The 24,545-nt window shown below is 41.2% G+C and overlaps 1 protein-coding gene and 1 long non-coding RNA gene across 7 annotated transcripts in view; one reads left to right on the top strand and one right to left on the bottom strand.

The window, feature by feature from the left end:
• Window positions 1–24,545, top strand: part of KIF6 (kinesin family member 6) — a 371,457-nt gene that overhangs the window by 179,281 nt on the left and 167,631 nt on the right. For all 6 annotated transcript variants that reach the window (XM_070244518.1, XM_070244517.1, XM_070244519.1 and 3 more), the window contains 3 exons: window positions 6,904–7,009; window positions 7,873–8,011; window positions 12,369–12,584. In XM_070244518.1, coding sequence (XP_070100619.1) covers window positions 6,904–7,009; window positions 7,873–8,011; window positions 12,369–12,584 — 461 coding nt within the window. The remainder of the gene's footprint in view (window positions 1–6,903; window positions 7,010–7,872; window positions 8,012–12,368; window positions 12,585–24,545) is intronic.
• LOC138919504 (uncharacterized) lies at window positions 1,818–15,777 on the bottom strand. The gene is made up of 2 exons (XR_011429718.1): window positions 12,462–15,777; window positions 1,818–3,102 (listed from the first exon to the last, which is right to left on the bottom strand). It is a non-coding gene; the product is annotated as an uncharacterized lncRNA (long non-coding RNA).

Below are 24,545 nucleotides of genomic sequence, written 5' to 3'. Positions count from 1 at the left end.
GTTTACTTGATGATCTCATTGACCTTGATGTTTGCATCTTTACTCATTAAAAAAAAGTCTGCAAGAAAGTTCTACGTTGGAAATATAAATTTAGTGTACCAGGGAGTATAGCAAGTGGAAAACACTTTTCTGAGTTGATTGGGAGGCTTTGTGATACGTGTAGAAAACGTTGAGGTTTCTGATTCAAAAAACCCGTTTCAAATCCCAGCGTTTCAGTTTCCTACCTTTGTAACAATATGCAAGTTACTTAATTTCTCTGAGCTTTCCTGTCCTCAATAATGTATAGGTTTATGGTACAGATGAATAACAAAATGTATGTGCAAGTGCCTGATGCATAATGGATGTTCGATAAAAGTAATAATAAAGTAATTAGGAGAAGGCGGTTATAAAGAGAACCAGACTATGAGACTCTAATTCTTTTTCCACTGAAATAAGAAAAACATATGTACAGTCTCTAGCACAGTGGCCAGGACATAGTTGATCATCAAGGGATGTTAGTTCCTCTGTCATTTAACATTGCAAGTTACTTATTTGTTTGGTTTCCAGGGCTGAAAAGATGTGCATATATTCTGGAGTCAACATTCAACAACAGGTTGTCTTGTTGCAATGCTTCTTAGACATTAGGACGTGCACAGATCACCCAGGAATGTTGTTAAATGCAGATTCAGCAGGTCTGGGATAGGGCCTGAATTCTGTTTCAGCAGGTCTGGCATGGGGCCTGCGATTCTTCACTTCTAGGAGGCTCCCAGGTGACGCCTATAGGTTGGCCCGCTGTTCAGTCTATGAATAGCAAGGCATTAATGGGCCCAGCAATAAATACCCTCTCTTTGTTCTTTGCATTGTCTTATTTCGTAGAGCTTAAAGAGTTTAGAGATGATTTATTTTGCACATTTTACAGATGAGAAATTTGTGACCCACACAGGTTGGCAAATTAGTTAATAGTTAAGATCATTCAACCTGATAGATCAGTCATTTCTTACCTACCATGATCAATTTTTCTTAATTGTGTAACTATTCTCCCGTTCTTCCTGTTTAGTTATCACATTCCTAGAAGTTAAAAGATAGAAAGTTTCCTTTTATATCTTTATCACTAGTTTCCAGTTCTTTGCTCACGTTAATATGTAACTATAGTTTGCCAGCATCCCAGTTGCTTAACCCTGTCAAAGACAACCCCTCCTTGATGGCCCCATCTTTAGTAGAAAAATGGTGGGTAGAGGTCAGGCAGATTTTGACACCCTTGGGTATGATTAGTATCGGTTAGGTTCTTAAGTTGGAACCCCTTCCCAGTTCTTTGCAATGAGCTGCCTACTCCTTTCCACAAGACAGTGAGAAGCAAGATGAGCTCAGAACCAGGAGCTCAGGGATGCCAGGCATTTCCATGGTTCTACCAGAAAACTGCTCTGACCCAACAACTGGGACGCTTTTATCACCCTTTCCAGCTCAGCGTCAGAGGACCAGGTCTCTTTGCTTTGCACTGTCTAGTTTTGCTTTTAGTAAATTCCCTGGAATAATACTGTGCTCTAGGACACTCGCGTTATCTTTCTCCCCCAATTACAAAGCAGTGTTCCCCTCACCTCCTTGGGGCACACCTCCCATAGCTGTCCCCGTGATTTAGAACCAGCCCTGGTTTCCATGCCTCAGTTTGGGTTTGTTCTTCTTACTAATGCCCCATTCCTCTTTACTCCCATCTTTCCCGTAACCAATACCTTAGAGATATGGTTTCCAGCCCATTTTTAGAAGCTAATGCTGATGGGAACACATTCATAAATTTTCACAAAAATTATTACAGAATAATGAGATCATAATCACACTCAATGTATAAACAATGAACTTAATTTAGTAAATAGTTAAATGTAACATAACCATAAAAATATTTCAGAAGAGCAAGTTCAGCTTGGATCAGTCATCTCTCTTTTCACAGAAAGGTGATAAATGTTCTTGACCCACAAGCAACTGGGCAAAAGTCTCAGGATTGCTCATCTTCCTTTCTTCCCTCCTTTTCTCTGCTCCTTCCTTCCTTCGTTGTGTCTTGTCTTCTGTCTTTTTGGATGTGTTACAGGGTACTTGCAGAATCCCTGTAAAGGGATTCATCGTTAACGTATTATAATATATCGTACATATTTTTATGGTCAATAAATATACCTCTCCACCATCAATTTAAGTAGCTGCTACATAACTATGCCATAATTTATTTAATTAATTTCCTATTGGGGGACATTCCAATTTTTTTCCAACTCCTTTTGCTGTTATAAATCATGCTGGTCAGTGGCCTTGTTAGGATATAAGCAACTGCTACTCAGCGATTCCATGCTTGTCTGTTCACCTATTTACCTCCTCAAAGAATTCTAGTAGCATGGTATTCCCTTTTAAAAGTACACTGTTCAGCATAGTATTTTAATAAAATTACCAACTTTGTTCTAGTATGGTGAGTATAGCACTTGAAAACTTAGATTTTGCAGTCAGCCTCCCTGAGTTTAAGTCCCATCTCTACCATTTGCTAGCTGTGTGATCTTAGGCAAGATATTTGACCTCTCTGTACTTCAGTTCCTTTACTTATGATATGCGGATAATAATAGTACTTATCTCAGTAAGTTGTTGTGAGGATTGAGAAAATGATGCATTCAAAGGGCACAGGAGGATATCTAGCATTTAGTGCATGCTCAACTAATATTAGCTATTGTTAATGATAATAAACTTGCTTTGCCTTTTTATTCACATTATTAAACCTAAATTTCCAAAAAAATATGGCTACAGACAAAACTTCATTTTTTGGCAAGAAATATTGGGAGCAGGAAGAGAAGAGTGCAGTGGTCTCACAGGGGTAACACACGTATTAGGAAATACCATCAATTCTTATTGTGTGGCCAGGTGTCAAAATATATAATATGAAAGATTGCTGAACTAGACTCTGGGCTGCTAGAGGCCTCTCATTAGCAGTCAGATTAGTCACCAAGCATCTACTCGTCACCTCCCATCACCAGGCTACGTGTTCAGACATGCGTAGGTTATCTATGATACTCCCTGTCCATATGAACTGGAACTGAGTGGCATGCATTTATTTTTTCTTCTTCCCCAGGATTCTTTTCTCTTCCTTCTTTTCTCCTAGCAAAAGTAGAAAAAATTAAAGTTTTTTGTTTACTTGAAACAAAGAACAGACTTCATTGTACTCACTTGACCTCCTTAGAGAGCCTTTTCTGCCAACAGTTCTTCACTGTCCCGCAGGGTTCTGGCAGCTGGGAGACCCCTCAGTGGGAGCAGTGACTAGGTATGAACTTGGGAACTATTTTGGGAGATAGGAAAATGCAGGGAATTTGGGGTCAACTGTTCACTCTTAACTACGAGAGGAGTACATTGGAAACATCTGAATTAAGCATTTTTCTGTATTTTGTTTATTAGAGCAAGTCCTCAGTTGATAAGAAAATAAATTCAACAATAAATCAAATGTATGAAGGAATGACCAGGCATTTTTCTTATCTAAAGAGGCCTGTGGTCTCAAGCACTGAGAAAGAAATTGCATGTCAAAAGGCCTCATCTTTGGGGCTGGCCCAGTGGCGCAGCGGTTAAGTTCGCACATTGTGCTTCTCAGTGGCCTGGAGTTCACCGGCCCAGATCCTAGGTGTGGACATGGCGCCGCTTGGCAAAGAGCCGTGCTGTGATAGGCATCCCATGTATAAATTAGAGGAAGATGGGCATGGATGTTAGCTCAGGGCCAGTCTTCCTCAGCAAAAAGAGGAGGATTGGCGGTGGTTAGCTCAGGGCTGATCTTCCTCAAAAAAAAGGCCTCATCTTTATTCTTAGTTTGTACCAGACTCATTGAGTCCCAGAAAGAGTAATGCAATTCAGTTCCTTCATTTAGGCAGGAGTTCTTAACCCTTTCTTTGGATCATGTCCCTGGTCCTCCTTGTACACTGTACTATTATTGCGCAGGATAAGAGGCGCAATAGAATAGCCAAAGCCCAGTGAGACTGAGCGGTCCATGTGTGGTCACTCCGCTGGTCAGTAGGCTTGGGTCTTACAGTGCTTTCTTGTGAATTAAGATTCCATTTCAGCCCTCCTTCATGGAATGGTTCCTAGAATATATACTTTATGATCAAACTATGCGGAAGAAATTATTTTCTAAAGAAAAAGCAAGAAGGAAGAATTGATTAACCATTGCTTCTAACCTAATATTGTCTGTTAGAAATGTTATGGACACTAGAAACCACAAAACGCTTTTGCTGCAGAGAAGGGTATATCCTAGAACTAATGGTGATTTTCGGAGTTCCAGAATTTCTGATAAGTATTCAGGGAAAATGCAAGTAGGTAAACATTACTATGTTTTTGAAGCCTCACTAAGTGGGAACTGTAGATCCAGGCCTCTTCGTGGGTTACAGAAGAAAGTAGCCACTATGAATACGTCACCTCAATGTCCATGATGAGAGGATCAGTATACCAGTGCTATGGAATATTATATAGCCATTAAAAATGAACTAGGCCTACTATATATGTACTGGCATGGAAGATTGTCTGTGATAAATTTTTTAGAAACATAATGGTGCAGAACACTGTTCCAATTGTGATCTCATTTCTATATAAACAAACCAATCTACAAATGAACGTATGGAGATAGGATCTGCTTCATTAAGAGCTAGAAGAACATATTTCAACTGTTAACAGTGGATTCCTTGAGATATAGAGAGTGAATAAAGAAGACAGGAATGGTGGCAGGGGAAGAGAGAGAGAAGAGTGTTTACTTTTTAATTTATTCACAGCTGTATTGTTTGGAATTCTTTTCATAAACATACTTTTATAATATTTTATATAGAAACTTTTTAAAAGGTATTTGTATCAGAAATCACTCTCTCTGTGTGTCTGATGGTTGGAAGCTCTATTCTACAAAGAAACATGGTGTCCATCAGCAAATAGCGCAAATGACAAGTATCCCTCCACCCAGAGAAACTCCTTAAAAATGACTATTTATAAATTGTCTCACACCATCCACTGTCACACGTCACAGGTTAGAGGAAGAGATATAAATTGTCGACGAAAATAATCCATAACCAATCTGTAAATGAAAATTTGGGTGAGTTTATTCTGAGCTGAAATCTGAGGACCATGGCCCGGGGCCTTTCTTCCCGAAGGAAGAAAGGGCACCAAAGAAATGAGGTGTACAGAATGGTTATATACCCCCAAAGAGGGTGCTTTACATATGATTGAAATGTCCCTCCCACAGTAGTCACAAGATTGCCCTGTCTGCACAGCGCTTGATGGACACAGCAGGTAGTGGGTCTGCTATCTTCGTGGGTGTAGCAGGAGGCAAGTCTATTGTCTCGAGCTGGGCGGTCACAGGTGAGTGCAGCAATCAGTTTCTAGCCTAAGGAAAGATGCTTAATCCTTAAGGAGACACCAACGTTGGGAGGGGGAGGGAAGTTGCACCTTTATCTCAAGGGCCTTTTGCTCTTGCCATAGGGAATCTCTAAAGCAGATATACAGTGCATGCTCAACGGCCTCAGTCAGGCCCTTTTGGAAAGACAAGGTCAGGCCAAATTAGGTTTACACCAAAATGGCTTCCTCATATATTCCAATATATCCTATTACTTGCCATTTTTATTTGACAAAATGAAATCCAAACCTGCTCTGTGATGGAAATCCTTACATCTCGTGTGAGTGGGCTGATAGTAACAGTGGAAAGGAAATAGGTACAGTTTAAAATGATCCTGGAGGTAGGCAGCTATTTTCATAACAATATGAGAAAAATATGCCGCTGTGTATTATGATACTTACCACTGTAGATACTGAAAGCCATCCTTACATTTTCCTTACCAAGAGTTCCATCTCAACATAGAGGGGAATAATTTCCGTAGAGATGAATCTATGAACTAATGAATGTATTTGTATTGAGAACCTGAGGTGTGCACTGTTCTAGCTACAGGGTCAGGGAGAGGGAAGACAAAGATGAGTAAGAGCCAAGCATCGCCTACGATGCTTATGAAATAACAGGGGAGCTAAGGTGGTACACAGACTCTAGAATGCAGTGTGGACTATAGTAAACACACATCATACTACCAGCAAAACCAGGACTTCAGAATAGAGTGGTTGGATGGTCCCTCCAAAGGGGAGCGTTGTTTTTTTTTTTCTATTTTGTTTTGTTTTAAAATTGGAATAGCATGAAAATCATTGTAAGCAGAGGGGAAAGAGTCAGTATGGAGAGGTGATAGGGAGGCAGTTAATCAGGTTATCGTGGTAGAAGCCTGAAGAGAGCCCAGGGGGCGTGGGGGTGGTTGGCCATGAGAAGGAAGAAGGATATTATTCAAAACATATAAAAGAAGGAGTTGGTGAGGCAGATTGGCGAGTGGTGAGGCAGAGACACTCTGAAGTGAAGGAAAAGGAAACCGAAGGAGCCCACTTGTCGCAGCTTGACCTTCTCAGTCTAGTGAGAAGCTCTGTTATTGACAGAGAGTAAACGAGTAGTGGTGGGCTTAGGGCTGTGGAAGGACTTGGAATAACCACTGTGAAGAATATAAGTCAACCAGGAATAATTAAAAGGGTTGTGGAGCATCACTGAGGTCCCAGCTGAATTTTAACAAAACTAATAAAAAAAAACTTTTTCATTGCTTTCTCTAGCAATATTGCAGCTAGGCACAGGGGCATAGAAATTCAGCTTGGCTAGAATGCATCTTTTGTAAAAATCAAATGATTCTTATATTGAAAGCTGCATATGAAAATTAGTCAAATAATCGCATCATTTCAGATTTCACTTTGTCAAATTCTTTCCCCTTAATTTGTGTAGTCAAATCAGGTAATTATATTTCCGTAAAGTGGGAACAACATCCTGGACTTCAAATGTTAACCAGCCAAGCAGTGCCATTCGAATTTCTAAAGTTTTTAGCTCATAGTTGCTTCTCATACATTATGTATTTTTAGGCTGGAAAAACTAACAACATCCTTTTTGGAAGACCAGGATCCAGAGAGCAGACTAGAGGTTGGCACCGATATGCGTAAAATTCATCACTGTTTCCATCATTTAAAGGTAAATTTAAGCATTTCCTCTAGTAGAAGTCGTTGTCTGCCATGTTCAAACTGCAGTAAAGCTTTCCTAGTTGACCACGTCCAGCTTCCCATGTCCAGAATGGTATGATCTTTGAACCAAGGCTGTGATTGTCTCTGAATTTTTTCAGAGGTTGTATTTTACTTGCCAATGAATTAGCTTAGACCATGGACTTCTAATTCTTTTGCCAGGAATCTCTACCTTCCATGTAGAATAGTTCCATCTTCAAAAACCATTGCTTTTCAAGGTATATAAAGAGAATTGTCCTCATTTTTTTTATAGCAGTTCAGTTTTGATTTATCCATATGAATCCTCAATTTTTCTCTGCCTTAGGTTTCACCTCTCCTGATGATGCAGTGGAAGTATCGTTAACCTCACTTGTCATTTGGTGTACTTCTTTAAGATAATAAACATTTGTTGTGAGTCTACTAGGGGCCAGGCATAGGGAAGGCAAAGTTGCATAAGTAAGCCATGGAGAAGACAGATATGTAAAGAATAATTATAATATATGATAAGTGCTATTTTTTAAAGTGTGAATTAAGTGGTATAGGGTTATGGAGAAAGGGAAAGAAATTCAAGAGGAGATCATGCTTGAGCAGAAATTTCTCAATTTAAGGAAGAAGAGATCGGATAGCAGAGAGGGGAATGATGAACTAGGAGGAAAAGAGGACAGGTAGGAGGGGAAGACACAGCAAACAAAGGCAACTACCTTACAAAGACCAGGAGGCAGGAGAGGACACGCATGCCTGATCTGTGCAAGGAATTGTTGAAGGTGAAAAGAGTCAAAAAGACAAAAGAAATTTGGAATAGAGGTATGGATGCTAAGCTCTCGTTTCATCTTACAGAAGCTGCTGAATGACAAGAAGATCCATGGAAAGAGCACAGTCTCCTCTGAAATCAAAGAGCAAGACTGCCAAGAACCATTGAAAGAGGAAGAATATAAAAAGCTACGAGATCTTCTACAGCAGAGAGATAATGAAATCAGTATCCTTTCTGAAGTGAATAGAAACTCTCCCCCTAATGCTTGAACCAGGAAGTGGGAACCCTTAGATGTCTTCCCCTGGCCACACCTCCTAGCTCCCCACCCTGCTTCCAGTTCACATCTCTTCTTTCCATTAGAAGTAAAACGTCCCCTCAACCAACAAAATGGAGCAACTAGTGAAACATAGAGTTGCTATAAAAGGAAAAAACTTACCTTGTTTTTAACCAAATATAGTTACTATTGTGAGGAATATTTCAATTTATTGAAAAGTATGGGCTTTTCTTTATACCATCTCTTAACATTAAATTTATTTTTTTTATTTTTATTTTTTTACGACTCTGCAGTGCTCTTTCTGTTTTAGTCCAGAACCAGTGAGTTAGCTGGTTATCTTTAGCTAGCTGACCGGACACCAGGCTGACCACAGCCTCACCACGGCCCAGAATCTGTGGTTGGTGTGTGGGTGAAACTCAAATGATGGCTGAAAAATGACAAATGGTATTTAGCTTATGAAGAGCAGAGATTGATTTAAATGTAACTTTTTATTTAAAAGCCAGATCTACCGCTTTGGGTTCCACAGACCAACGTTCCCAAATTTGGAAGTGAGTAAAGATATGCGCTCAAGATAGAATTCGTATTGGCTCTAGAAAGCAGCGTAAGGCAGTGTATTTTGGGCACTGAAAGCAGTGGCAGCTCATGGGAGCTATGCCCGCCTTACAGACTAGGTGGTTACTTCTAGAGAGCTTCTGTTGGGTGGGTTAGACCTCAGGTCTCCCCACTATTTCTTCAGTATTGTTTCTTATTTTATCTTTCAAGCGTCTTGTAAAAGATTTGACATTTTCATTACATTGGCAGAATTTAAACATTCGCAACAAATTATTTTGGTCCATTCTTTATGAACAGATATTTCTTTTTCATGTCTTAAAAATTACTGAGAGGCATTTTAGCTTCAGCTAGTGTGCAAAAGCATAAAAATAACCTCCATGAAGGAAATCCAGTATAAAGACGTAAACCAAATACGAGGTAGGCACGCTGCCTGATTAACTTCGGTCTCTAATTTGAGTTGAGGATTAGCAGACCCCATATGTCTGATTGGAGTGAGTTTAGCTGCTTTATTATCCAGCCAGTAACAGTAGGTTCAACTGTGAATTATCCTCCCACACCAGCCCTTGTCTCTGAGCGCTGCCCGCAAGTGTTGTCACCCTCGCATTCCTTTTCCTCTCTCTTACCCCATCCATCTCCAGGGACGGTCCCAGCCTAGACCTCAGTCCTGGCCCCGGCCCCTGTCTGAGCTCTGCTTCTTTTCCTGGCCTTCTTCCTAGCTTAGGATCTTCTCCCCTAAATACTCCTACCAACTTCTTAATCCCCTTCTGGGCTCATGACCGTCTGTGCGTACAGGAGGGATGAAAGGAGATATGACAGAGAGGGAACAGTCTAGGCTTGTTCATTATGTTTATTTAAAAAAAGAGAGGGAGACATACATCATCTCCCTGCTTCACTGGTAAATCCAGGTACCTCTGTTCATGTGGGGCCACACTAGATTCCTTACTGACTGTGAGGAGCTCGAGCAGGGTCTCGTCCTTTGGAGACTCATATTCAAAATGATGGTGCGTAGGGGCCATAGTGAAAAGAACACTGAACTTCAAGTTCATACCAGGATTGAAATCCTAGCTCTTCATTCATTAGCTCTACAACTGCTCAATGGAGCTCTTTCCTACTTGTCAGGAGGAGGAACGTGAGATCTGCTCTGCCAGCCTCACAGGGCTGAGCAAAGACAGTGAGACAATGGACTGGAAAGTGCTTTGACCGGTATAGGGCGTTAGACAGGGGAAGACAGGACTCTGAGGATAATGGGGTAACTCAGGAGAAGGAAAAATTGCAGCTAAGATTTACTCATCACAAAGTTTACCCTTATCAAGGGCTAATGGCCAAGAAAGGCTCTTGAAATTTCATAATTTCTCAGTCGGGTTGGATATTTTCATATCTTTTTTGATAGAACCCAGAAGGCTGAGACTATGACAGGAGGAATGAGAAAGATATGGCTCGTAGGGGAAAAAAGTGATAATACTTGAGCTCAACAAAAGACGGTAATGCAACCAAGATGACAGTGAACAACACTGAATGTTCTTCTTGGAAAGGGAGTGAAAACGGTGTTGTTTCAGTGACATTATTGTTTTGAATGAAGTTCAGATACCCCTTCACAAAGTATATAACAGGGTGTCACTTAGCACCCCACACAGCAAAGGCCCAAGTTAAATGGAATGGAAAGGGGAAGAAGAGAAAGGAAAGGTGAGAAGAAGGAAGGCAGCAGAGAAGATGAATTTGTACTGTGATCTTTGTGAGATGCAATCAGAACACATCATTTCTCTGATTGAAGTCTTCCAGGGCTTTCCCGTTATACTTAGAATAAAATTCAAACTCCCCGCTTGATCTTGCCCCTGCCTAGCCCTCTCACTTCATTTTTCATGCCTCTGTCCCTTGTGTTAGGCTTCAGTCACAGTGACCTTTTTGTTGTTCTTCTAACACAGGGTTTCTCAATCTCAGCATCACTGACATTTGGGCTGTGTAATTCTTTGTCGTGGGGGCTGTCCTGTGCACTGTAGGATGTTTAGTGGCATCTCTGGACTCTACCCACTAGATGCCAGTAAGGCGCCTACCCCCCACTCCAGTATGACAATGAAAAATATCTCCAGATATGGCCAAATGTCCTATGGGTGGTAAAAGAGCCCCTGTTTGGGAACCACTGCCAAGCCAGTTTCTCCTTAGAGTTTTAGCACTAGCCATTTCCTCTGCTTAGGTACTCTTCCTCTGTCTGGTTCTTCTTGTCCTTCAGATCTTGGCTTAAATATCACTCTTAGAAAAGCCTTTCTTGAGGCTTGAGCCTTTCTTGCATACCCAATGTAGAGTAGCCACACAGGCCCTCTTGATCTTTTTAAAGTAAGGTATCTGGCACTTTTACTTTCTAATGTGTGTGTGTGTGTGTAAGAGAGAGAAAGAGAGAGAGATTTGTCTTTCTCCAGTAGGACATCAGCTTATGAGAGTAAGAACTGATCTGCCTGTTCACTGCTCTATCCCTGTGCCTAGAATAGTGCCTGGCACATAGTCTAAGCTCCAATAAATATCACTGAATCAGTGAACAGAAGGAAGTTGCCATTGTGGTGTATGAACCAATGAAAGTGTATGATGATGTTGATAATCAATTTCCTACAAGGAGGAGTAGAAGCTCTGGGTAGAGCCCTATTTTTTCTGTCAGACCAATGCCTAGACACTACAGAACTTGTGAACTCCTTTAGTAAATTCAAGATTTTTTGAGGCAAAAAATGGAAGCCACATCAGGGATTGTGAGAGAAAAATTGATTGTGCTTCCAGAAATCACCAAAAAGTTGGAGTCAAAGCTGTGGAGGAAGATGGAGGTCAAATGATTTCCATGTTACTAGCCCAAGAAAGAGTGTAGCTGGGTGCTTCCCCTCCTTTCTGAGCAGCAGTCTTCTCTCCCACACCATCTTCATATTTCCTCAGACTCCTATTTTAATGAAGGCACTTCTAGGCATGGTGAAGGCCTTAAATTCATTTTGCTGCGTATGCAGGTAGAGTTCTGAGATTCTCAAGAGGGATTATAGTCTTTTCTCTTAGTGATGGCAGAATCCCTTAGCATTCTCAGCATCTTGCACCCAAAAGAACAGTGAAGTAGGGTAGAATGGAGTGATTTTCTCACTCATCCTCAGTGTTCTAGCATCCCTAAATGGCCTGCCAAAAGGGCATTTTAAAATGATACATCTATACCAATAATTCACCTCTCTTCAGTTCCATTTGTGGCCAAAAATTAGAAACATTGTTTAAAAAGTGACTTCAAATCCCATTCGGATGTACACTAACAAACACATGTGTTGGACACAAACTGCTCTGGCCACCAGACTGAGTTGGCGCATCTGCCAGCTGGGCGGGTTCTGGAGTCCTCCCTCTGCCCTCCTCCTGCTGCCTCCTGAGTGGCTTCCTGGATCAAAGTCTTATTTACTCACAGATATATACATAGCTCCTTTGTTTATCACCACTCAGTGTTTATTTTACTTTTTATAAACCCTTTCATAAAAATTTTGTCTTAACTGGTTATAACTAAGAACATTTTAAAAACCGTTGGGTTTACTCATTTTTCACATAATGGTGCCATATTGAAAGACCAGTAGCCTCCTAAACTGCCCATAACTATATCATTGACTTCAGGAAGTTGAAGTCCTCCTTCAGTCAGTCTTCACCATGTGACAAATAGCAAATGTTATTGGGACTATTAATCTCATTCAAAACATTAGTGTTTTGATCATTATAATCTATCATGAGTCACTAAGTCCTTAAGTCAAGTTTCAGATATTCTGGTCAATATGTTAAAGAAGGAAAAGAAGAAAGCTCAAGACGCTCTCCACCTGTCTAGCATGAACAGAAATGAATTTAGACACTCACAGAGCTCCCCCTTCCCAGCCGGGAACCCAGAAGGTCCAAGGATGTCGCTCTCCTCGGCTCCCACACAGGCTCAGGACGTCAGCGCTTTGGGGTGTAGGTCCAGTTTGCTCCACAGAAAAACAGGTCAGTTATATTTATTACTAAATATAAATTACGTAACCTTAAATAGAAACATAGACATCATAAATTATAAATCTACATAAAAAGTAAACAAACATATACGATTATAATTTTATTATTATATTCATCATCATCATCATCCTTATTGTTTTTATCATTACTAACATTTCTTGAGGTTTTGTAGTTGTAGCAGCAGCACCTGCTCCTGCAGCAGCGGTAACAAAAAACCCCAAGTAAAGTTTATTGATCCTCAAAAAAAAAATTCCAGTATTCTTCATTCTCCATAATAGAATTTAGTATAGCATCCTTTAGTTTAAAATATTCCAGGATAAAGGCTCTAATGACTTATTTGTTAGAATTATTTATTATAACTATCAAATCCCTTAAGTTTAATACCAGTTTTCAAATTGGTGACTGAACTGAAAAAACAAGTATGAATTGTCACAGAGTTCAGAGACAGAAATGGATGGGTCCAGGGCAACAGTAGAAAAGTTAACTTTAGAGAAAGGAACATTATAGGAGGTACATACAGGAGGGAAAGAGTAAGGACAGATGTTGCATGACTGACGTGATGACACAATGTTTATTTCTGAATCTAAATGAGCTCTCCGCAGCAGAATAATTTAAAAATATATCACACTCTGACTTAAAGGACAATAAACAAACAGTTTTGTCGGATGATAGTATTTGACAGGTTTGGACCAATTCAGAGGCACCGTCCCCATTTGTAGCTTGTGACAAGCGTGTCAGTACCACAACTGCAGAACCGTGCTGGAAGCCCAGGTTGGTTTGTGTACATTTCTCGTTCTATTAGACCAGCAGACGGTGATGTGTAGGTATGTGACGGGTGCCTTTCTCTTGAAGACGTTGAGGAATCTGAAGTATGGAATGTACCAGAACAAAGGGGTGAAGAGCTTCCCTTTTTGGCAACATAGGTTGAAATTTTCTGTATAAACGTATGTTGGAATGGACAACCTGACATGCATTGTTTTCTAAAGGATTCAGCTTGGGTATAATTAAGGAGTATGGTGCTCACTAAGAAGGACACTTTTTAGTTAATAAAGAAAAGATTGAGAAGCCTGGAAGTATATTTTGTGATGGTATATCCCTTTATCTCTTTATTCCAAATCTCCTTGCTTTGAATATTTCTTTAGCAACACAGCACAGAAGGATAAATTTAAAATCCCAGGAAACCAAAAATGCTGCTTTTACCATTTATCATGGTGGCAGTAGACAGGGAAAAGCAACTGTTCCTCTCTGTGATTGTTTTCCATACAGCATTCCTATACTCTATTATGGGCAACAGCTGGTTGGAAAAAAGATGCTCTCTGGATTGGTGACTTCACTAGTTCAACCATCAATTTATTCATTCCTTCATTCATTCAACATATGTTTATTGGTACACACTTCGTTCTAGCTACTGTGCTAATTATTTTTATTACGGCTAAAGCTTACATAGCCTTTTTATGTGCCAGGTATTCTTCAGAGTTCACTGTTTGAATTAACTCATCTAATCCTTATCCTAAAGTTCTTGCATTACCCCTATATTACAGATGAGGACATGCATGGACAAACACAGTCTCTGACCTCAGAGCACTTACAGACTTACAGAGAAGAGAGCCTTGAACAATTAATTTAAGACGTATACCTCTGTATGACTAACGGAGCACATGCGGGGGAACCCTACCTCAATGTTAAGACCCAAAAGATCCAAAAAGGGGTATGGGGGTGGGAGTGTGGCTGGAAGGAACATTGCAAGCAGAAGGAATCACTTCCAAGGCCTCTGTGGTGGAAAGGAGGCTTTTAGGAAGTGAAAATGCCAGGCATGGTTGGGATCTGAGGAGTGAGAGACTGAGAAGACGGGGTGAGTGACATGTGCAGAACAGACTGGCAGAGGACACAAAGACTGAATGACCTGTTAGGGGGCCCTTGTAGTCCAGTAGTCCAAGCCAAAGGATGGGGCTGATGAGAGAGAGGTGGGGGGATCAGAAGCACTCGAGGAGGTAGAGTGAACTGGGCTTGGTGACTAATTGGATATGTGGGGTAAGAATGAGGATTGGTCCCCAGGTCTCTGGGTGGCTGGTGAGGCTCTTTATGGAGGTAAGGAATGGTGCCTCCCCTGGCCCTGCAACAGTTGGCATCGTTGGCTCTAGACAACACAGCATGGGCATCTCTGCTGATATGAAAGGCCATAATCAGTACCCATGTTAGAACCTCACGCTCACGGTGGAAGGAACTCTGTTTACTGACCTTTTCCAAAGACACGCACGTTGTGCCATGCAGAAATGGCCTCAGATATCACTGCCCAGCCCCCTGCTGTGTGCCAGGCCTTTTCTAGTTCTATTTTTTCTTGCCCACACCAGCTCCCTTCTCATAATTCTTCTTTCCCACAGCATCTCATAATCTCTCTCCCAACTCATAATTACAGTCAACTTTTTCAGTAACTCCTTTTTGCTTGATATTGCTATCAAGACAGGCTATAGTTTTGTTTGGAGGATGAATTAAGTTCACTTGAATAAAAAAAAAAAATCCCTGAAAAAATAATGGAAATTGTTTGCAAAGTCCAAGTACAAATGAGGTAAAAGAGTTTTGGAGAAAAGCCTTATAGTTGAAAGGGTTTTTGAGTTAACTGGCATTGGATATAGTTCTAGCAATAACTTTAAATTGGAGCAGGCTCACAAATGGATTGATAATGATCTAGCCATTTGGAGGAAGGATTGATGGGGGATTGATTTTATTTTTTGGCAAAAGTACAGATAGGATGCACATTGCTGTGGATGAAGCAATGCTGCGAAGCAACAGGTAATGGGATAGTTTGCTACGACATTTAAGATCCCAGGAGCCGATTAGACTTTTATTATTACATTATTTTATATATAAGAGGCTTGTGTAAACTAAACGCAATACAAAAGATTAATACGCCTGTTGTTTTGAAAGCATTACTGTCTTATGCAAGTGTTGTCAATTTCTATTAACCCTCCCTTGGGCTGTTTTTAATGCAGAAGGCACATAAATTTGACTATTTTCAGCTCAAACTGTTGTGAAACTGTCTCCCTTTTGATGACTCCCCCTTCTTCCATTCACCCCCACTTTATGCTGCAAATGACTCCTTTCAAATTTCTTGTGTTAAAAGAAAATGAAACCAAATTCGTGGTTCACGAGAGAGTCCCGCACAGCCATCGCATAAGCAGCCTGCCAAAAGGGAGGAAGCTTAGGGGCTGGGGGGCTTTTTGTTGTTGTTTTGGCGGTTAAATGTCTGTTTTGGCTTCACTGAAATAATGAGAGGGATTGTTCAGCTCCACAGTTTGAAAAGAGTCATATTGTTCTCTTTAAAATAGCAGGAGTTTTATAGTTTGGGTTTTTTGGGTTTTTTCTGTTTTAGTTCTCTGACTGCACATTCCAAATAGTCACCTGGAACTAGTCAGTATTCCAAAAGCCCCTGATGACTCACACATCCTTTAACTGTTTGAGATGCTAACAGAATCCTCTCAACACAGGTGATGTCCCTGGCATTTTAAAAGGTGAATTGAAAGCCAAATCCACAGCCTGGAGGCTCCAGGCTCTTTTCTCTTACTCACTGGGTGAGAATTTGTTGAATCTCCAGTCTGTACATGGAAGGGCTCAGGGTCCATGTTGTAGGGAGCACTGAGGTGAACTGAGAAATGCTCTTCAGCTCTGGGAGCTTACATTTAAATAGTGGGGGCTGGCTTGGTACCCAAAGAGCAGAGAATAACAAGTGCTATAAGCAGGAGCTAGAAGAAATGCTATGGGAATTCAAAGGAGATGGGAAGAATTTTAATAAGTAGATCAGGAAAAGCATTACAGAGCAAGTGACATGGAAATTAGGTCTCAAAGGATTGGTAGAATCTGGATATTCAAAGATGGAGAGAAGAACATTCTATAACATTCCAGGTTTAAAGAATAATATTAGCAATGGCTTGGAAACAGAAAAGCAAGGGAAAAAATATGTAGAGTTGGTAAGGGTGCTTGTTTATCTGGGGCATTGGAGATTGTTAAAAAACAATTCAATGAGTAAATTTTAAAGATCTTAATGGCTTTATTCAACAATTCATGAATCAGGCAGCATCCAATCTAGCAGAGAGAAAGGAGTTCTGAGGAGGTGTACAAAATGCAAGACTTTTATAGGCATAAGGGAGGGGGACAAGGAAGTTCTACTAGCAAAAAGTGGATTGGTTGTGGCAAGGTCACTTTCCTCTAGAGGACGGCAGAGGTCTGTCAGGCAGATTACCTCACTAGTGCTGATCAGGTGATTCTTGAATGACTGGTTTAAGATTCCATTTCTGGAAGAGCCAAAACTGTAATTAAGTCAAGTCTCAGTTTGGTGATGTGGGGCTTAGCATAACTGACTCCATTTTGGGCCTGTTGTCTTGTCTTTAACAAGATGTACAGGAAGTCAGAAGAAATCAGGTTAGAAAATGACTAGGAAATTGTTAGGATGGTTGCTTCTGGGAGAAGGAGTAGAGGAATAGATGGAAACGTCCCCTTTTAACTTCATATGCTTTCATGCTGTTTTAATTTCTTGCGTTTCTTTATTGAATGAGTAGGGTCATGTTATGAAAACACTTGAATGCCAAGCCAGGGAATTTTCTTCGTTTAGTTGCAAGGGAACCACCAAAGCAGAGCAGGCATGGTGATAGTTGAGCTCTGGGGAGGTATTTCTGGAAGACACCTCTAGGGTATATTGGAGATGAGGCTCTTGGACGCTCGAGCAAATGGTTTAGGCGATAGCATGATAGCCTGAGGTGGGAGTAATGGAAACAGAGAAGAGGCAAGGACCATGAAGAGAGATTATGCAGGAAGCCCACAATAATTGTTCATGGCATAAAGGACAACTCTGTTTCTTCTCCTGCTTCTCAGTTTTCTAAGTTCTCCTGACACCGAGGATGCAGCTACATGCACACACAAGAGAACAGGGGAGCTGGCACTTCACTGTGATCTGCTTCAAACTTTAAGTCAGTTCCTTGAGTTTGCTTTACTGTGGCTCAAAGGATTGCTCTCTAGACCAAAAGCTACTGTTACAAAGATTTAATATACCCAAACCTCCACCAAGTTGAAAAGAAAAGCTCAAAGAGAAGTTGAAGGAGGCAAAACTCACCCATAAAACAACCAGAGACAAAGAATAAAGATTAGATTTTCTAAGATCCTTTCCATCTTACTTTGTTGTAGACCTCAGCCCACCTGTAGCCCACCTCTTCTTTTCCAATCTCTCATGACCCATCTCACCCTCCCTTTTGGAAATGACTACACTTTCATCTTTGCATTTCCCCATAAATGCAATTAAAGAAATAGTAAGTGGATCATTGCCTCCTCTGTAGCTCTGCAGTCAATCTCACTTCTGCAGAGAACAGTAGTGACCAGTTAGCCAAGGTTTACTCCAAGTGCTACCTCCGAGAAATGCATTTGGCATTCCTCCTATTTGAAGGGTTTATATATTTGATGAATAAATGATACTTGAAAAAGAGAAAGAGAAGGATAGAGAAAAGGAGAAACAATAGATCTCTGCTTTAGGTCCAAAATCAAGGTTCACACTCATTTCCAAATGTTTATCTGATAGTCTTTGTGATCCCAATACGGTTTTAAACTTAAAAAGCAAAGAAGAGTCAATGTGTTTTCTAAAGGAAAGCAAGATGGCCTTAGATGGGACTCAACTTCTGACATTTGGTTGGATTCAGAAGACATCTATGAACACCTGTGTGCCTTATCTATCTAGCTATTTTGGAAGTCACCATCTCTGAGCACCTCAGGCATTTTTAATCTAGTAGAAGAGATAAATAGGTAGATAGAGCTGTCTTCCAGTATGATGAATGCTCAAGAAAAGGGCCTGGATAGTTGAAGGTTCCTGCAAAACTGTAGTCCAGTCAGCCATCAATTCCAGATTGTTTGGGGGAGACAGCATGGTCAGGAAGGGGAACACAGATTCCAAATATGGGAAGGATTCAAAGAACTAGAGGTATCAAAGAGGCAAAAAGTAGTTTGGTAAAATGGATACCTATTCCCTACGGACATTAAAGTTGCCTATTAAAATTTCTGAGTTGGATCTGTAGAGAAAGATCACGAACCTGGTACTTAAGTACTCAGTGAAATGACTAGAAAAGAGGTCTGCTGATGACAGTGAGGAGCAGAGGGGAGAGGAAGATATAGCCAGATAGAATGAACCTGAAAGGGGGAAAGGTTTCCTTTTTGTCGTGTTTGCTTATGTGTTTATTTTCATCAGTATGAATGAGTATTGCTCTAAAATACCAAGATAAAACAGGTAAAATGCAGGTCAACATTCCCTTTTCCCGAACCGGTTATAGGAGGAATCATATTCTGGGATAATGCCATTTTTCTCACCTTTTGCTGAAGTTTTGGGTGAAAGGTTATATTTCTATTTAGTTATGTCTCTCAAGTAGGTTGGGTATTACCTGCTTAAGCAAATGAATTCTTCAAATAGGAGGGATAGCCTCAAACATCCTTTCAAAAATTATTGGAAGAAGACACTCCACTGAGGTCTGGTAGAATGCCCTACCCAAGTAGTCATGGAAGACCAATTGCTCAAAGTAATTTACTTGTATGCAACAGAAAAGTTAACCATGGTCCTGGGCATTGGAACTCTCTCCTTTGGCTCAAGGATAAAGGATCATAAATATGAAGATTATGTCAGAACACAGGTAATTTTCATTTTATTAAACATTGCATTCAAAAATTAAATTTTCAATTGATTATTTTGAGCTCAGGTTTCATTTTTCCATATAACAGTAGGTTGGGTTCCCTGGGAAGCAAAATCTGAGCTAGATGTTTATTAGGGAGGGCCCTTGGGACCAACATCTGTAGAAGTGAGAGGAAGGATGCAGGACTTGGTAGAGGGAGAAGTTGAACTATAATAGTCTCAACAAAGGCCTCAGCTGACCTGATGAGGGGCTCGGTTGCTGGGTTGGCCTTTTGGAGCTGTCCCGAGTTGAGGCAAGGGGATTGGGCCTTCCTAGCCTCATGATAATCAGTCATTGGATATGGGCCTGCCCCTGGAAGGAGGCATGGCTTTACATAAGGCAGTTTTTTCAGATGAGAAAATCCCCAAATAAGATTGACAAGTGAAGAATTTCTGAATATGCTCCCAGCAGCTGGAGGATTAAGTCCTTCATTCTTGAAGGGGATTCTGAGTGGCACATCACAGTATCCACTACAGGTAGTACTTTTTCTAGGACATCCAGAATACAAATGTAGTCCTTAATTTACATGAATTATATAACTTTATAGCCCATAATATAACTCTATAGTGATATAACCCATAAAGCTAAATAAATAGAAGAATTGTGTAATCTAATCTCTATTTTTAGCATTGTTTTAATAACAAAATGTAGTTTGCTTGGGATTCCAAGAACACGGCCTATCACGCTGGCAGCAGGGGAAATAGAAGGTGTACTCCGTCTCTGTCTCTCTCTCTTTCTCTCTGTTTCTCTCTCTCTCTCTCTCTCTCTCTCACATAAACACATACACATGCATGCATGTATGCACATGCACACACAGGCAGAGACTTGCCCAAACTTTGGCAATAAAACATTATTCTTTCACCAATTATATATTTACTCTCTAGAACACATAAAGCAATGTGCTGTTCTAGATGATGTTCTGCTCTAGAGACATTTTACTCTGAGGCTCTGGGAAGCTGGAAGGACTATCCTTAGCTGCAGGAGAAGTGGCTCCTATTAATTCATTTAATACACATTCATTGAATTTAAACTATGTACCAGGCATTGTGCTAGGTGTTGGAGATTAAAAGGTGAATGAGACCCAGTGCCTATTAAAGGATTTAAAATCTGGAGGAAGATTTATGGTGAACATGTGTATAGGAGGAAAGGTCAACTCTTTCTGGGTAGGTTTAGGGAAACCTGTATGGAAGAGGTGGTCCTTGAACAAAATCTTCAGAATAATCACGTTTATGTCTGGCAGAATGAATAGAGGAGGGAAGAAAAGAACAGGCCACCAATGCCTAGGAAACTTCTCAAGCAAAGGCATGGGGATGTGGAACACAAGGTGTGTTTGTGATGTTGCAAGTATTTGGTTTGGCTGGATTGTAGGGTTTGTGTAGATACAATACTGTTTAGCAAGAAATAAAGCTAAAGAGGGCCCAGCTCATGAGAAGCTTAAAAGCCATGCTTCCAAATTTAGAACTTTATTTTGTTGTCAGTGGGGAGCCATTATAGCTTTTTCATAGGAGAGTAACATGGTTGGATTTCTGTTAAAGAGAGATTACTGATAGCAATGTGCTGAGTTAATTTGAAAGTGGAGGGAAGGTGGATCGGATGTTGTAGCAGCGGTCAAGGTAAGAAGGGCCTGAACCAAGCCAGCCACAGTGGGGATTAAAAAGATGAGAAAAATGTTAGAGGTACGTAAGAAGAAGAACTTATTTGTGACTGATTAGCACATGGGTGAGATGAAAAAAATCTAGAATTTCTCCCAGGTTTTTGAGTAGATATGGTGCCATATACCAAGGCAGTGAATACATGAAGGGAAGGAGGTTTGGAGGGAGAGTTTATTAGTTAAATTATGGATATGTTGAGAATGAATATGAGATGGGGGTATCTAAGCTGGTAAATACATAGCTTTAGTGCCTAGGGCAAGGAGTTATTTAGAGATACGGATATATCATTGACTTATAGCCGTGATAGTAGATAAGGTGGTCCAGTGAGATGGGTAGCAACGAAAAAAGGACCAAAAGCAGAACACTTAGGAGCCTCGGTCTTGACGGTATAGGCTGAGGCAGAAGAATCAGCAAGGAAGAACTGTGAAAGGCAAGAGAGAGCCAGAGAGAGTGAGATCTCAGGAGCCGGGCTAGAGACTGAGTTTCAAGGAGAATGGATGTGGTTAACAGTACTGGAGGTTGCAGAGTGGTCAAGTAAGGTGAGAACTACAAAGAGTCTCTTGGATCGAATGGGAAGTGATCAGTGACCTTTGCCAAAGCAATTTCAAAGAATGTGCAGGCAGAAAGCTCACTGTACCCGAATGAAGAGCAGGAGGTAAGGCAGTGAGATGGGAATGGCCACACACGCCAGGGAGCTTAAGGAATTTTGAGGCTAGGGTTTTTAAGTGGAGTTTCTTTGTGGGTGTTGAAGTCATTCAGGATGTTAACAGGAAATGGGCAGAAAGGAAAACTGTGAGGTGGGAGCCCAAATCTGCTTGGGGTACCTGGGTGGTTTGTTCACTCATTAGGCCAATATATACCAAGTAGCTTTAAGTTACAGCATCAGAGAGAGTGGGTAGTAGGACCAAATGGTACAGATCACAAAGGAGGAAAAGTTTGGGCCTTGGTTTTAAAAAAGAACCACAGTGATTTTGAAATGGTATCAGGGAGGCAGAAGAAGGCCCGCATTGTCTCTGGCCCTTCGGGTATTTACATTGTAGGAGAATGAACACCTTCCACTTGAGACGGCACAGAGAAGGCAGTATTCTTGAGCGGAAAGTCAGATTTCAGTGAAGAGAAAGAGCCAAAGGGGGTGTTCCATGAAAACACTGAGCACACAGAAGAGTTTAACAGTGGAATGTGGGTCCAGAGAGCCGAGAAGGACAATTTCTTAGGGAAGCCAGGAGTGGAAGGAGGAAGGGGTGGGATGAGACAGAGGTAGGACAAGGAAGTAAAGAATAATACATGAGGGCCGGCCTGGTGGCGCAGTGGTTAAGTTCTCACGTTCCGCTTCTCTGCAGCCCGGGGTTTGCCAGTTCAGATCCCGGGTGTGGACATGGCACTGCTTGGCACGCCACGCTGTGGTAGGCGTCCCACATATAAAGTAGAGGAAGATGGGCATGGATGTTAGCTCAGGGCCAGGCTTCCTCAGCAAAAAGAGGAGGATTGGCAGCAGATGTTAGCTCAGGGCTAATCTTCCTCAAAAAAAAAAAAAAAGAAGAAGAAGAATACTTGAGATGACAGTTGCCTGGAGGGGCTTGCATTTTGTGGGTGGCCGAAGATGACAGGGATAAAAGTCATGGTAAGATTGATTATCCTGAGGCTGCAGCCTGGTAAGTATAGCACACTCAGTCTCTTATTAGTTTTTAAATGATATGCTTCTGAGAGTTCCCTTTGAAATGAACTCTCCCTGGCTGATGTGTTGGAATGGGAGTGGGGGAAAAGATAGCTGGCTTCTGGAATGTTCCACTCCCAGTGAAATCACAGGACCCTGTGGAGGCTAGGACAGAGATACAGCATGGAAAAGTTTAGAGAAGAGCCGAAATTCTCTCTTGGGTAGAGTTGTCCCTGCGTTGTGAGGGGACAGTTGGTATGAGACCCACATGCTCACCTCTTGCTGGAGCCCTGGTGGATTCCAGCAGCAGCAGCAGCTCTCCTAGGGGTGGGGACACCGACCTGGGGACTACTCCTGCATCAGCGCTAGTAGGTAGTGGTTTTGTGGCTTTGTAGATGTGAGTTGTTCCTAAGTCAGATATTTATAAATGTGGTATTGTGTTTCCTAAATTGTAAGCTCCTAAATACACCTTCACTGTTCAGAAGCCTCCTCAGAGCCCCCTCTGGAGGTAACGCGGAGACACTAAAGCAGGAGAAACAGAATTGAATCAAGGAGACTCTTTTTCTGGTCTGTTTGACTCGGGTCAAGCACAGAGCTGAGAATCCCTAAAGCTCCTGTGTGACAATTTTAACTGTTACTTCCCTGTGGCCGTAATATAACCAGGCTTCACCCTGCAATAAGAGACAATAATTGCACTGAGCTGCATGAGCGTTTGCACTGAGATGCAATGCCATGAGAGACAATAATTGCACTGAGCTGCATGAGCGTTTGCACTGAGATGCAATGCCATGAGAGACAATAATTGCACTGAGCTGCATGAGCGTTTGCACTGAGATGCAATGCCATGAGAGACAATAATTGCACTGAGCTGCATGAGCGTTTGCACTGAGATGCAATGCCATGAGAGACAATAATTGCACTGAGCTGCATGAGCGTTTGCACTGAGATGCAATGCCATGAGAGACAACAATTGCACTGAGCTGCATGAGCGTTTGCACTGAGATGCAATGCCGTGAGAGACAATAAATACACTGAGCGTTTGCCTTCATCCTGGAGTTTGAGGATTTCATCAGCGCTTCCTTTTTCAAATACGATTTTCTGGGATTTATACCAACAAAGATGAAAATGGTTTCTGTCAGTGTGTTCAGTAGGAAATGTATTTTGGAAACATGATAGATGAACCCTGACTTTATTTGGAGCCCAGGACGTGATCTTTCTAGAGCATCTATCAATTGCTCTGACAGCCCAAGCCAGAATTCACCACTGTGCTGCTACTACGGTTAGGTTTAGCTGGTTTTCTTGTTTGTGATTATGTTATTAATGTTTACTACAATCAGTATATATGATGGGGGTGGGGGTGAGTGAAAGGCCACCTTGGAAACGGTAAGCCGCTCTCCACTGCACACGAGCAAAGTTTGTCTTCTGATTAGAACCTCAGTCATTGTTTGAAAAGCCCTTTGTCACCTGTTACGCTGCCTCTTAACCTCCCTCAGCCAGAAACCTTTGCTCAGAAACGCTACTGCACCCCTCCAAGCTGCCTTTCAGGCTGAGTTGTCTCCTCATCTTCTGGTTCCCTAATCTAGTCACGCTACATTCGTTGAAGCTGTGCTTCCATGAATCTGTTCAGTTCTTTGCTTTCGGTTATTCTACTTCATTCTGGCAAACAGAGATTTCTTGGGAATCCTGCAGCCATCCATTTTCTGAACATCTTGACCCTCATGAAGTTGGGTTGTGTTGAGCACTGTTCTACAACAGAAAGAAGAGGTATATATACCTTCTGGCTGGGGCTACCAGATTTAGAAAATAAAAATAGAGGACACTCAGTTAAATTTGAATTTAAGATGAACAACCAATTTTATTTTTTAACAGAAGTGGGTCCCATTCAATTTTTGGGACATATTTATACTAAAAAGTTATTCATTATTTATCCAAAATTCAAATTTAACTG

The sequence above is a fragment of the Equus caballus genome, chromosome 20 (assembly GCF_041296265.1).
Source record: "Equus caballus isolate H_3958 breed thoroughbred chromosome 20, TB-T2T, whole genome shotgun sequence".
Taxonomy (NCBI): Eukaryota; Metazoa; Chordata; class Mammalia; order Perissodactyla; family Equidae; genus Equus; species Equus caballus.
This window is presented reverse-complemented; position numbering and strand designations above follow the sequence as displayed.